Source organism: Myxine glutinosa, chromosome 6 (assembly GCF_964187855.1).
Source record: "Myxine glutinosa chromosome 6, kmMyxGlut1.1, whole genome shotgun sequence".
NCBI classification, from domain to species: domain Eukaryota; kingdom Metazoa; phylum Chordata; class Myxini; order Myxiniformes; family Myxinidae; genus Myxine; species Myxine glutinosa.
Genome location: NC_136266.1, coordinates 27,806,620 through 27,820,397, shown reverse-complemented (window position 1 = coordinate 27,820,397; position 13,778 = coordinate 27,806,620). Strand labels below are relative to the sequence as shown.

General features: G+C 50.2%; 1 protein-coding gene across 2 annotated transcripts in view; it reads right to left on the bottom strand.

The window, feature by feature from the left end:
• POFUT2 (protein O-fucosyltransferase 2) overlaps positions 1-4,756 on the bottom strand; it is a 115,400-nt gene extending 110,644 nt beyond the window's left edge. Inside the window, exon 1 of one of the 2 annotated variants that reach the window (XM_068119780.2) lies at positions 4,489-4,756. In XM_068119780.2, the coding sequence (XP_067975881.2) occupies positions 4,489-4,685 (197 nt within the window). In that variant the 5' untranslated portion in view covers positions 4,686-4,756. The remainder of the gene's footprint in view (positions 1-4,488) is intronic. The other variant, XM_068119781.2, reaches the window with a different exon arrangement.
• Positions 4,757-13,778: the final 9,022 nt, after the last annotated feature.

Here is a 13,778-nt window from a genome sequence, read left to right as displayed (position 1 = left end):
ATCCTGGGCAAAGAAGCAAGAAAAAGATTTGAACAGGTGCCCCTATCAAATAATGTCATTCACAACCGAATCAGTGATTTGAGTGATATTTTGGACCAAGTCATCTCAGATATCAGAGCTCGTCCTCTTAAAATCCCCATTCAGTTGGATGAGTCAACTGATGTCCCCAGTTGTTGTCAACTCATCACATTAGTGAGGTATGTCAATGATGGTGATGTGAAGGAAGATTTCCTGTTTTTTGAAGATTTGAAAACAAGCACAACTGCAAAGGATGTGATGCAGCTGGTGAAGGACTTATTTGCCAAACATGATTTAGATATCAGTCATTGGTTCTGTGTACACTGACAGGGCACCTGCAATGCTTGGAAATAAATCTGGCTTTTCTGCATTGATGAAAAAGGAGATTCCAGACTTGCAAGTTACCTATTGTTTTCTTCATCGGCATGCTTTGGCATCAAAAACATTGCCTCCAAATTTGAAGAAAGTCCTTGATACTTGTGTGAAAATCATCAACTGGATCAGGGGACGTGCTTTGAACCATCGCATCTTCAAATCATTTTGTGAAGATCTGGGAAGTGAGCATTCTGTTTTGCTTTTCCACACAGAAGTCCGTTGGTTGTCACGAGGACAAGCTTTAACCTGCTTCTTTGAACTGCGGGAAGAAATCAAAGTTTTTCTGGAAGAGCGTGAATGTGATCTGGTTGGGGCATTGGAATCACAGCAATTCGCCCAAATGCTGGCTTACTTAGCTGACATTTTCACTCGTATGAATGACCTGAGTGTTTCTCTTCAAGGAAAAGGGATAAACATATTGAAGGCTTGTGAAAAGTTGAATGCCTTCAAAGAAAAGTTACGTCTTTGGTGTCAAAGGATGGAAAGAGGCAATCTCTCAAATTTTCCTTTACTTGAAGAGGTGGTTGATGATGCTTGATCCATAACTCCTACTGTGCGTGAAGAAATTGTGGCTCATTTGGAAATGCTGTCAGAATCGTTTGATGGATATTTTGCTGCAGGAGACCTGAAGATTTCAGAAGAATGGATCATGAATCCATATTCCGACAATATGGAGAAAATGTCAAATGATGAAGAACTGAAGGAAGATCTTATTGCTTTGCGGACAAATCGAGCTCTTGAAATGCAATTTGAAAGCAAGACTTTGGAGGAGTTTTGGTGTGCAGCACTGGATATGTTCCCAAGACTTGGTGGAAAAGCACTCAGTGTCCTCATTCCATTTGCAAAGACTTGTGTGAATCTGGATTCAGTTCTCTTTTTTCAATCAAGACAAACTCCAGGAATCGCCTGAATCCACAGGCAGACCTGCGGATCGCAGTCAGCAAGAAAGTTCCACGTTTTGACAAAATTATGAAAGAGAAGCAGGAACAAAGAAGTCATTGAATTTTATGTTCACAATTGGGATCGATTTTACGGTTTCATTTTTTTTTCTGAATAAATTAGAATCTAATTGCTCAATTTATATTTGCATTTCATGCACAAACCGTTGACTACCTGATGGTGCGTAGGCGAGATAGGGGGCACCTCTGGGACACAAAGGTGATCCCGGGGGAGGAGGCTGTTTAACAGCACCACTTGGTTGTCTGCGACATAAGGGTGAAAGGTGCGAGGAGAGCTCGGCGGGTGAAGTACCAACCGAGAACGAAGGTGTGGAGGTTGAAAGAGGTGACAGTAAGGGAGGCATTAAAAGAGAGGCTGAGTAGGGTCGAGGATGATGTGGTTGAGCTTGAAAGTGGTTGGATGTCAATGAAAGGTAGTCTGTTGGGAGCCGTTAGTGAGGTATGTGGATGGACAAAAGGACCACAGAGGCACTCGGAAACATGGTGGTGGGATGATGAAGTTGGAAAGAGGATTGACGAGAAGAGGAAGAAGTTCAAGGAGTGGCAGAAGGCGAAGGGTACGGGAGCAGAAACAGCAGAGCATGAAAGTTATAAGGCAGCCAGGAAGGCTGCAAAGAAAGAGGTAGCAAAGGCGCAGGAGGCATGTAGGAAAATGTTCGGAGAACGCTTGGATTCGGAAGAGGGTCAGAGAGCAGTATTCAGGATTGCAAAGCAGATAGCGAAAGAGAGGTGTGATGTGATGGGGGTGAGTTGCTTGAAGGATGAAGTGGGACAAATCGTTGTCGACCCAGATGGAATTAAAGGAAGATGGAAAAGATATATGGAAATGCTGTTGAATACAGAGAATGAATGGGATGGCAACATAGAGAGTAACCCAGTTTTAGGACCGGCAGAGAAGATAACTGAGAAGGAAGTTGAGGAAGCGATAAAAGCAATGAAGGGTAGAAAAGTGGGAGGGCCGACGGGAGTTGTGGGAGATATGTTGAAGGCAGCAGGAAGTTGGGGTGTGAAGAGAATGACAGAGATCTGTAATCTGGTGGTGAAAGAAGGCCGCATTCCAGTGGATTGGGAACTGAGTACCCTCGTCCCTCTATACAAGGGGAAAGGTGACCCTCTGGAGTGTGGCTCGTACCGAGCGATAAAGTTATTGGAGCATGGAATGAAGGTATTGGAAAGGGTGTTGGAGAGGAGGATAAGGAAGAAAGTGAAGATCGACGAAATGCAGTTTGGATTCATGCCAGGAAGAGGAACGACAGATGCGCTTTTCATTGTGAGGCAGTTGCAGGAGAAGTACATGGAGAAGAGGAAGAAGTTGTTTCTTGGGTTTGTTGATCTGGAGAAAGCATTCGATCGGGTTCCACGCAAAGTATTGACATGGGCTTTGAGGAAGTTACGAGTGGAGGAATGGTTGATCAGAGTCGTGATGGCAATGTACAAAAGAGCGCGCACAGCTGTAAGGACGAAGGACGGGAACAGTGGTGAGTTTGAGGTGAAGGTGGGAGTGCATCAGGGGTCGGTACTAAGTCCACTACTATTTGTAGCTGTGATGGAGGTGCTGGCTCAGAACGTAAAGGAGGGTTTACCGTGGGAGTTGTTGTATGCAGATGATCTGGTGTTGATTGCAGAAAGTATGGATGGACTGAAGGAAAAGATGAACACGTGGAAGGAATGTATGGAGACAAAAGGTCTGAAGGTGAATATCGGAAAGACGAAGGTGATGGCAAGTGGTAAAGCATGTGTTGAGGTGGAAAGAACTGGGAAGTGGCCCTGTGCTGTGTGTAGGAAGGGTGTCGGAGTGAACTCCATTCAGTGCACAATGTGCGCTGAGTGGGTTCATCAAAAATGTAGTGGTCTGAGAGGGTCATTAACCAGTGTGGCAGCTACATTCAAATGTAAGGTGTGCACAGAGGGAGCTGCAGATGGAGGAAATGTTGAGTTGGATCTTGGAGACGGCGTGAAGCTGGAAGGTGTGAAAACATTTTGCTACCTCGGAGACATGCTGAATGGAGAAGGTGGATCAGACTCGGCAACGGTTGCTCGAGTGAGATGTGCATGGAAGAAGTTTCGGGAATTGAGTGGCGTGCTGATGATGAGGGGAGTGTCGTTGAAGCTGAAGGGAAAGGTGTATGCTGCATGTGTGAGAAGTGTTATGATTTATGGGAGCGAGACATGGGTAATGAACGTAGAGCAGCAACGAAGGTTGGAAAGGGTGGAAATGCGAATGCTCCGACGGATGTGCGGAGTATCGTTGAGAGAGAGGAAGACAAATGATGAATTGCGAAAGATGATGGGAATAGAGCCTGTGATTGATGCTGTGAAGAGGAACAGGTTGAGATTGTTTGGTCATGTGTTGAGGAAGGATGAAAGTGACTGGTTGAGAAGAGTGATGGAAATGAATGTAGAAGGAAGTAGAAGACGGGGAAGACCGAGAAAGACTTGGCTGAAGATGGTGGAAGAAGAAATGCGGGCAAGGGGGTTAACAAGGAGAGATGCAGAAAATAGGGCAAAATGGAGAAGATCGTCATGGGGACCGCAAGGCTAACCCCCACTCTAGCAGGGAAAATGGCCTTAAAATGCATGTTGTTTTGTTGTTGTATGCACAGTTAAAATCTTATTTTTTTAGTTCGATTTGTTCACCCACAGTATTGTATGTGGTTCAATTTGTGGTTCAAAAATATAGAAGTCATTGAATTTTATGTTCACAATTGGAATAGATTTTACCGTTTCATTTTTTTTTCTGAATAAATTAGAATCAAATTGCTCAATTTATATTTGCATTTCATGCACAGAGTTAAAATCTTATTTTTTTTAGTTCGATTTGTTCATCCACAGTATTGTATGTGGTTCAATTTGTGGTTCAAAAATTTGACTTCTTCATCTTCAAATGTGATATTACTTTTGTAGGGGGTGCGAACATTAACCAAATATTTCCTAGGGGTGTGGGGCATAGAAAAGGTTGGGAACCACTGCATTAAAGACTCAAAAGACTCAAAGTACCCAAAATACCCCAAAAACCCTTAAATACACTGAATACTTAAAAGCCTCAGAAGATGTTCAGGTAACCAATCTCTGATTGCTCTTCACTTCAACGCGGTTCTGAACCGTGAATCATTTTAAACACAGATCCGCTGTTTACCTGCGGGGTCGAGCCACGCCCACAGGCTGACGGGGTTTTCTGTCAGCACTGAACGCGATCACGTGATCCAGCGCATCGTGCGGATTTTCTGTGTGACCCGTGAGCGCTGCAAACCCCAACACCAGCAACAGCAACAACGAGGAGGAGGCCGATGGTGAAACGCGTGCCGACATCATGCCAGATCGTGGACGTGGCATAAGCCTAAGAGACGCACTCCAGGAACGCAAATCTTCTTCTTTACACAATTCTTTTTCCTCAATGAATTTCCTGTTATAAGAGGGAAATGGACTAAATATTAGCATTAGTGACATACGGCATACTCTTACCTTAAACCTTAGGAGGAAAAATGCCCAAAATGTTAATTTTCGTCTCTCTGCGGAAAATGCAGCCGCTAATTATTCCGCCTGAGCCAACAACGGCCGCGTAAGAAAAACAAATCTCCATGCACGGAAGGTTCACATCCTGATTCTCACAAAAACTTTTCCTTAAGCAACTTTCCAAATAGACAAGGATAAATGTTTGTATTTCAATGACAGGTCTTGCAATATATATGATGAACCCTGGCGTACCGAATATGCAGGTATCCTGGAGAAAAGGGCGATTTGCAAGTTGAACGGTATATAATATAGTATTGTAGCGGTTACCGCTGGGTGTACACTAAACAAGAATGTATCAATTGAATGCAGGTTTATTAGCAACAACGATGAACAATCAATCTGCAAGACAAAGAAAGCGATGGTAGATATTAGAATAAGATAATAGATACAGAATATGCAAATAACAATGCGCAGTATTACACAAGATGAGAACGCAATAGAGAACAGCACCATACAAGAGTTGTCTATCTCCCTTTCCCAAAAACGTTCAATTGTGACACAGAATAGAACGAAACTGGAGACCGAGAAAAAGGATCACATGAGTTTATAATTGATATTCTTCTGAATTGAATCGGGCTGGTGGTTTGATAATTCGCTTCGGGCGGCCCGTCACCACCCGATCAATCGTCGGAGTCCTCTGAGGGCAGTTCGTAATTTCCTGGTCCATTGTGGGAGTCTCCGGTGGGTGGTTCACTATCGCCCTGTCCGACGCCGGAGTCCCCTCCAGCTGGTCCATCATCACCCGAACCGTCAAGGGGGCAGAAATAGGCAGTGACCGTGGAGGTGTGGCGGTGGTCTGCACATGTGGTTGGTTAGCGACTCTCGCGGGTGGTGTCATCGCGGTAGTGGAGCGGAATGTCTGTGATGGTAAGCCTGGCGCAATGACACGTTGGGGTTTACCCTTCTGGGGAGTGGTAACAGGATTGAGACAGACTCTTGGAGCGGCGATGGGTTGGGTACCAGACATTAAGTATTTCGGTACGATTGGCATAACACTTGGCATAACGGTTGGCAGCATGCCACTTTTGCCAGTCGTAGTGGGAGTTGTCATGCTGAAAGGCGTAAAACGTCGCAGGAACTTACGATTCCGGAGAGTGATTCTTCCGGAGCCATCCACCTTGACAACGTATTGATCGAATTGTTTTACCTCAATCACGGTTCCGGTCCGGTCCCATTTTCGTGGTTCCAGGCCGGTCTGGTTCTGGATCCGGACATGGTCCCCGACGGCCAGTGGAGGTAGTTGTGTCGTGTGTTCAGAGAGTCTTTCGATCTCCCTGGCATGCCGAATGCGCAAAGCTTCCTCACGATTGTTGCGTGTTTCCCGCCAGGTGTCCGATGGCAAGTATCTGCCTGGGATGATGGGTATGAAGTCCTTGACTGGCCTCTTGAAGATGATCATGGCTGGAGACAACCTCGTGTCCTGATCCGGTGCATTCCGGTACTGGAGTATTGCACGTTGGAACCGATCAGTGTCTAGTTCACCATTGGAACCAGTGTTATCGGTGATCATTCTTTTCGATGTTTTGACTGCGATCTCGGCACGACAGTTGCTGTGTGGGAAGGCAGTGGATGACAACCGATGGTTAACGCCCCATCGACGCAAGAAGTCTTGGGTGTCATGTGCCGTGAATTCTGGCCCACAGTCAGATGCCAATTCGTCGGGGATACCATAAGTGGCGAAGTTCGACCGCAGACATTTCACTAGGCCTTGTGCCCCGCCAGTTGTTAGCTGAATGATTGGCCAATTAGAGTAACGATCAACGGTGACCAAATAACTCCGACCCTTGTGATGAAAGTAATCTGAACAAACGTACTGGAAAGGGTAGGCAGGTTCAGCTGAGGCTGTAGGTGGAGCGCTTGGTTGCGATGGGGCCATCCGATTGCAGTGTGAGCAGCGATTGCGCATCTCATGAATCTGGGGAGTGATTCCAGGCCAAAAGATCGAGCTGCTGGCCCGGGTGGTCATAGCCGTGACTCCTTGGTGAGCAGCATGAAGATTCTCAAGGACAAGCTTCCGTAGCTTCGGTGGGATGATAATCCTCCCCTCGTAGACCACTATGCCATCAATAGTGTAGAGGTGTTCACGGAAGGGAAAGTATTCCAAAATGGACACAGGGAAATCGTCCCGACTGGCAGGTAGACCCTGCTCAATAGAATTGAGTAACTGCAGCATCTGAGTGTCACTTGCTGTTTCGTCCCGAACATCGTCCCAAGTGACGGACCGCACAGAATCGAGTGTCTTGATGGCTGCCATAGAAATAGCCATTTCCATGCCAGTGTCGTCATCTGTGGTCCACAGCCCAGTCAAGGTGTGCTGTCTTAGTGTAGTCGATGTGGCCACATCCATAATGGAGGAAATGTCATCCACCAGTGGCAGTCGTTCCGATGGTCTGGCACCCGACGGATGTCGTGAAATCGCATCTGGTACGCAGTGTCGTTTTCCCGGGATGTGGATAATTCGGAAACGATATGCTAGGGTCCTTTCTTTCAAGTTGGCAAGCCGCGTGTTATGGATGTCCTCTAATCGTCTGTCACCAAGAAGCTTGATTAAGGGCTTGTGATCGACGGCAATAATCAGGTTCTTGCATCCCAACACAAAATACTTTACTTTTTCCAGGCTGTCCGCCACTGCTAGAGCTTCACCCTCTATCGGAGCATAGCGCGACTCCGCTGCATGGGTGAAGCGGCCTCCAGCAAGGGTGATTTTCCAGCCATCGGGGCAGCACTGTGGGGTTTCACCAGGGCATCTGCAGTGTTTTTGGAGGAGCCAGAAGCCAATCCCATCCTTCGACCAGTCAGTTGCGAGACATGTTGTCCGTTCCTTGTCAAAGATCCGGACCCCATTTGCGACTTCAGATATGATGAGTCGTTTTGATTCTTCGAATAGGGATTGTAGTGTTGCATCCCAGTAGAAGGGGGTGCATGGTTTTAGGAGGTCCCGAAAAGGTCGCATCCTCTCGGTCATGCTGAAGCAGTATGTTACCTGATTGACTAGCCCAAACCAGGAGCGAATGTCAGTAATTGTTTTTGGTGTGGGGAAGTCCTGTATCGCTTGGAGATACCTTTGGCATGGTCGTACACTGTCCATGGTGATCTCGAATCCAGCGAATTCGACCGTGTCCTGACCAAAATGGAATTTCGTCGGATTTTGCGTAATCCCATTACGGCCGCACAGGTCGAGCCAGTTGCATGTCTGAAAAAAGCTCTCTTCCAATGTGTCGCTCCACATGATGGTATCATCAATACATTTGGACTTGTTTTTGAAGTCCGATACAATTTCGTCAAATCGTCTGGAGTATCCATCACCTGAAGCGATGTAACCTTGGGGAGTGGTGCAGTAACGGTATCGGCCCCATGGTGTGATGAACGTTGTCAGATGGCGGTCACATTCTCTGATTGGAACGCTGTGATAGCCATTCCAGGCGTCTGTTACCGTCTTTTTGGTGTTATGTGGCACCGCCATTGCTTGATGGAAGGGTGACTGGGTGTGGTGGGTCTCACGTGTGCAGTGCGCATTCAGTGGTTGCAGATCAACTGTCCTCCGTGGGGTCCCATCCTTCTTTGGACAGACGACCATTCTGCTGCACCATGTCACTGGTTCACCAATTGGCACCGGTTCCAGAACCCCTAACCTGATGTCGCGATCGATACCAGCCTTGACTTCTGCCTGCCAGTGTAAGGGGACAGGCACTGGGGTGTGCACCGCTTTTGGTGTTGCCTCGGGGTCAACCATCAGTGTGAGAGGCGGACCTTCCATGTGGGGTAGTGGCTGGTGTTCGCAGACATTGAATGTGCTGCTTTTGTAGTACTCCAGTAGCCATTTCTCCAGCCTCTCTCGGTTCTCGCCAGTGGCCGGAAATGGGATAGATGTAGGCAGTGTAGGGGGAAGCGATCTTTCCGGGCAGTTACAATTTGCATCGATAACTGCTGCCACTGCAGCACCAACTGTGTTGGATTCGCCAATGGTTGGGAAGCTACTAGACACGAGGCCTAGATCGACGCATGCTTCACGACTGAGATACATGTTCCGTGTGTCAGGTGAGATGTAGCAGATTTGTCGGGTTTCAATAATGTCGCCATTGGCTGTGCGACCAGACAGGTGTAGGAGCATGGCGCCGATAATCCGGACCCTTCCACTGTTAACAGCATTCATCTTCAGGTTGACAGGTAACAGGTCTTCATTACGCAGCCCGAGTTTGTGGAAAATATTAAGTCCTGTGAGGCAGCTTTGACAGCCAGTGTCGGCCATGGCCTGGAGCCTGGCCGATTTAGGTCGGGATGACAGTGGCTGGCCGAAATGGTCATAAGATTCCTTATCGATCCGTGCTATGAGTTTTATGTATGGCTGTGGTTGAGACTTCTTCTTGGTCCAGCCAGAGAGGTGGTCAAATATATGGTGGTCGAGGTGTAGTGGAGTTGACAAGGTGGCCATGGCCCTTTTAATTTGCGGCTTCCAAATGGCCGTTTCTCGTTCCGTGACAGAGCAGAGGAGATCGTGGACCTGGCTGCTTTCTTCCACATCATGAGCATCCATTGATTTGTCCGTAGGTTTGTTGTCCGCCTTTTTCGTGCCTCCCCGGCAGACATGTGCAAAATGGCCGCGAGTGGCGCATTTACTGCATGTTTTCCCGTAGGCATTGCAGAATTGACGCCTTTGGTCGATGTTCGGCTGTTTGCCATGACCAGTTTTGCCGCAATAACTACAAATGGCCGCCTGCTTGTCGGTAGTGATCAGGGCTCTTTTGTTCTTCCAGTTTTTGTATTGGCTTGCGCCATGAGCGCCTTCACTATCGAGCAAGGCATTCTGGGAACGTTTCCCTGCTTCCTTGGCCTCGACGAAAATGAGAACTTCCTCCAAGCTCATGTTCTGATTTTGATCGCCGAGAATGTCCTGTTGTATATCTTGATCGGCGAGTCCTCGACATAGGACATCGCGAACCATGTCCTTGGTGTAGTTGACATCAGTAGGGGGATTGCATGAGCATACAACAGAAAACTTGCAGATCTCAGCTTGACCAGCCAGACGGGCTGCGTAGGTACGAATTGGTTCTTCTCGGTCCTGTCGCATGTTGTGGAGATTTACGCGGGACACCATGGTATTCTCCTCTCGGACAGCAAGGGACCGAATGGCTTGTAGTATAGCTGCCTCGTCCTTGATTTCAATGCGTGGGTTGCTGCGGTGGAGGTCACGTCGTAGGTTATCATCACAACATTCAAGGAGTTGAACGCGAACATCATTGCCGATTATCTGGGTCGCTGCCTTGTAACCATCCCATCTTCTGGTGAAATATTGCCAATCTTCGCTGGTACCGCCGGTTTGGATACGAGGACGGCTGACTTTGTCCGGTTTGGCTGGTGCAATGGACGTGTGAGTCATGGCGTGGATGGAGAGCTGGATAGCAGCAACGGCATTGTCAGTGCTGTCAGTAACGTAGACACAGCTCGGGAAGGGGCAGACTGCAGCAGGCATCTTCAGATGAGTTGATTGTTCATAAACAAGAATGTATCAATTGAATGCAGGTTTATTAGCAACAACGATGAACAATCAATCTGCAAGACAAAGAAAGCGATGGTAGATATTAGAATAAGATAATAGATACAGAATATGCAAATAACAATGCGCAGTATTACACAAGATGAGAACGCAATAGAGAACAGCACCATACAAGAGTTGTCTATTTCCAATCGCCTTGCACCTGCCAGGACGCGGCCAGGGCGCAAGCGCCATGCCGGGCTCGTCCGGACGGGCCCAGACGCGCCTCTCCCGGGCATGCCCGGACTCGCTGTTCCCGGGCTCGCCCGAACCTCCCGGGCACGCCCGGTCTCGTCTTTCCCGGGCTCGCCCAGAGCGTCCGGGCATGCCCGCTCTCGCCTTTCCAGGGCTCGCCCAGAGCGCCCGGGCACGCCCAGCCTCGCCTTTCCAAGGCTCGCCCAGGATGCCCGGGCAGGTCCAGACTCGCCTTTCCAGGACTCGCCCTTGACACCCGGGCATGCCCGGTCTCGCTTTTCCCGGGCAAACGCTCCGGCATAAATGTGTATATATTGTTACGGACCGCGGATAAGGATGTTGGTTTGCCGAGCGGATGGCACCGCGGCCGAACAGTTACCCCGACTAACCCGATTTCTGAACGTTGGCCAAAATCGCGCCACAGATATTCAATGGGGAAAAGACTAAAGCGAAGGATGTGAAGAAGAAGAAGAAGACAAAAAGGTTGGAAATACTACTAAATTTATTACTATGTACAGGTTTGAAAGAAACCAAGGAAGAAGGAAAGATAAGAAAATAATTTACAGAAGATATTAGAGACACAGTGCAACGCTAGCTTACCTACAGTCTTAATTAACCCAGGGACAGAACAAACAAGGACAGACTCACGCGGGGAATGATGATAGGAATGGCAGGAGGTGGATGGCTGGAGGGGGGGGGAAGGTTCAGCTGGACCCGCAGCACGGTCGGGTCGGGGATTAGCAGCCGCCACCCTTTATCGATCAGCTCGTTTAACAGCCGCCGTTCCTTCGTGGCCCTGCTCAAGAACTGCCGTCAAGGCCCCAAGCTGCTGTGGCTGAAGCTGCTGTGGCTGCTGCTGCTACTGCTGTGTGGACGTCGCGTGCTTTTCCAGGACTCATCTGAGGTGGGGGCGTCTTCTGTGGGTTATATATGCCACGCCCCTGAACCTTCGCGAACCTCCTTGATGTTTCTCTCCACACCCTCTCCAAGTCCAACCCCTTGTTCGTGGTTGGTTGAGTGGGGCTGACTCACTCCTCCCCTCTATGACGAGGTGGGGACACGCCTTTCTTTCCCGACCCGAGCACATGTTCAATGGTGGTTTTGGGGCGAAATCAACAACCCACAGCTGTAGCAAACCTGGCAAACTGCCCAGTGCAGTTGGTAATTGAGGCTTGGAGGGGATGTAATTGGCAGTTGAGGCTTGGCAATGACGCAGTTGGAAATGGAGGTTTTGGGAATAGGAATGAAAGTGGATCTATCTTGTTTCACTTGGTGCAATGGAGTGTCATCTTAATGGAAGACAAGGCCTTACCCTAATACACATAATAAGGAAATAAACTACTGAACAGGGGTGTTATGGTGTCCTCCATGTATGCTTTATGGAACTAACTACGGGAACGCCCTTTTGACCTTTATACAACCACAAACGGAGGGAGGAGGGGCGATATTTTCAACAACCTTTTACAACAACAATAAATAAATAAAAACCATTCTCATATCCACAACAATATATTGCTGCCCGATAAACGGGCTTTTCAGAGTACCCGAGTTTGATACGTGCAATAAAGCAACTCGGACGAATTTCCGTCTTTGGTCGCGTCAATCCTTTCGACTCGCATTGGAGCACAGCTCCTTCATTGGTGACCCCGAACATGGACACGGCAGTGGCTCTTAAACTGCCTACCTTCTGGGAGGCTCACGCGGCTGTTTGGTTCGCCCAGGCGGACTCCCAGTTCGCCCTGCTAGGCATCACCGCCGACGACACCCGCTTCCACCATGTCGTGGCAGCGCTCGGCTCCGCCACCGCGGCCCACGCCCTGAGCCTCCTCGAGCGCCCGCCAGCTGCTGACAAGTATGACGTGATTAAGACGCTCCTCCTCGACGCTTTCGCCCTCTCACCGGCGGCACGCACACGGCGCCTGCTCGACCTGCCCGAGCTCGGCGACACGCGCCCGTCCGAGCGCATGGACTACATGCTCTCGTTGCTCGGTGAGCACTCTCCAGATTTTCTGTTCCGCGAGCTGTTCCTTCGCCAGCTGCCTAACCCGGTACGCCTCGCCCTGGCTGGCACGTCGATCACGGATCCCCGCGCCCTCGCCAGGGAAGCCGACAAGATCTCCTCGGCGGGCCGGCACATCGGAGCGGCTACCTGGAAGCCGCCGCCGTCCGAGGCGACGCCCGAGCGCCCTGCACGGTTGGAGGCCGAACTGCCGGTGCAACTGGCGGCCGCCACGCTGCGCCGACCGCTTCCAACGCGACGGCCGGGGCCTCCACCTGACCAGGCGTGGTGTTATTACCACGCCAGGTTCGGACACAAGGCTCGGACCTGCCGACCCCCGTGCACTTTCGGCAAGTCGGGAAACGGCCGGGCCGGCGCTCATTACCAGCCATGAGCGCCGGCCACTCGGGCAACTTGCTTTTTATTAAGGACAAAGCGTCCGGGCGGCGTTTCCTTTGTGACACCGGTGCCCAACTGAGCGTCATACCCGCCTCCGAGCAGGACAGGCAGAACGCCGTTTGCGGCCCCTCTTTGGTCGCTGCTAATGGATCGGCCATACGCACTTTCAGCCCACGCAACATCACCCTCTGCTTCGGCAGCCAGCGCTTTCAGTGGACCTTTGTGACCGCCAGCGTCCCCATGGCTTTGCTGGGCGCCGACTTCCTCTGCAGGCACGGGCTGCTGGTCGACGTCAAACGACGTCGCCTTGTCAACGCCGAGACCTTCAGCTCCCTGGCGTGTACGATGAGCAGCTCCGCGCCGACCGAACTGGCATGCGCCCTCCCGACGGCGAACGAGTTCGCTCGCCTGCTCGCGGAATTCCCGGCCCTCACGCGGCCGACGTTTTCGGCCGTCGCAGTGCGACATGGGATCGAGCACCACATACCCACTACAGGCCCGCCGGTCTACGCCAGGGCCCGCCGCCTCGACCCGGCCAAGCTCGCCGTGGCAAAGGCCGAGTTCAATGCGTTGGAGCGCCTCGGCATCGTGCGGCGCTCCGATAGCGCGTGGGCCTCACCACTGCACATCGTGCCAAAGCCGGGGGGCAGATGGCGCCCGTGTGGCGACTACCGCCGCCTCAACGACGCTACCACCCCCGACAGGTACCCGATCCCGCACATCCAGGACTTTTCCGCCCGTTTGGCGGGACGGGTCATATTTTCAAAAATTGACCTGATACGGGGAT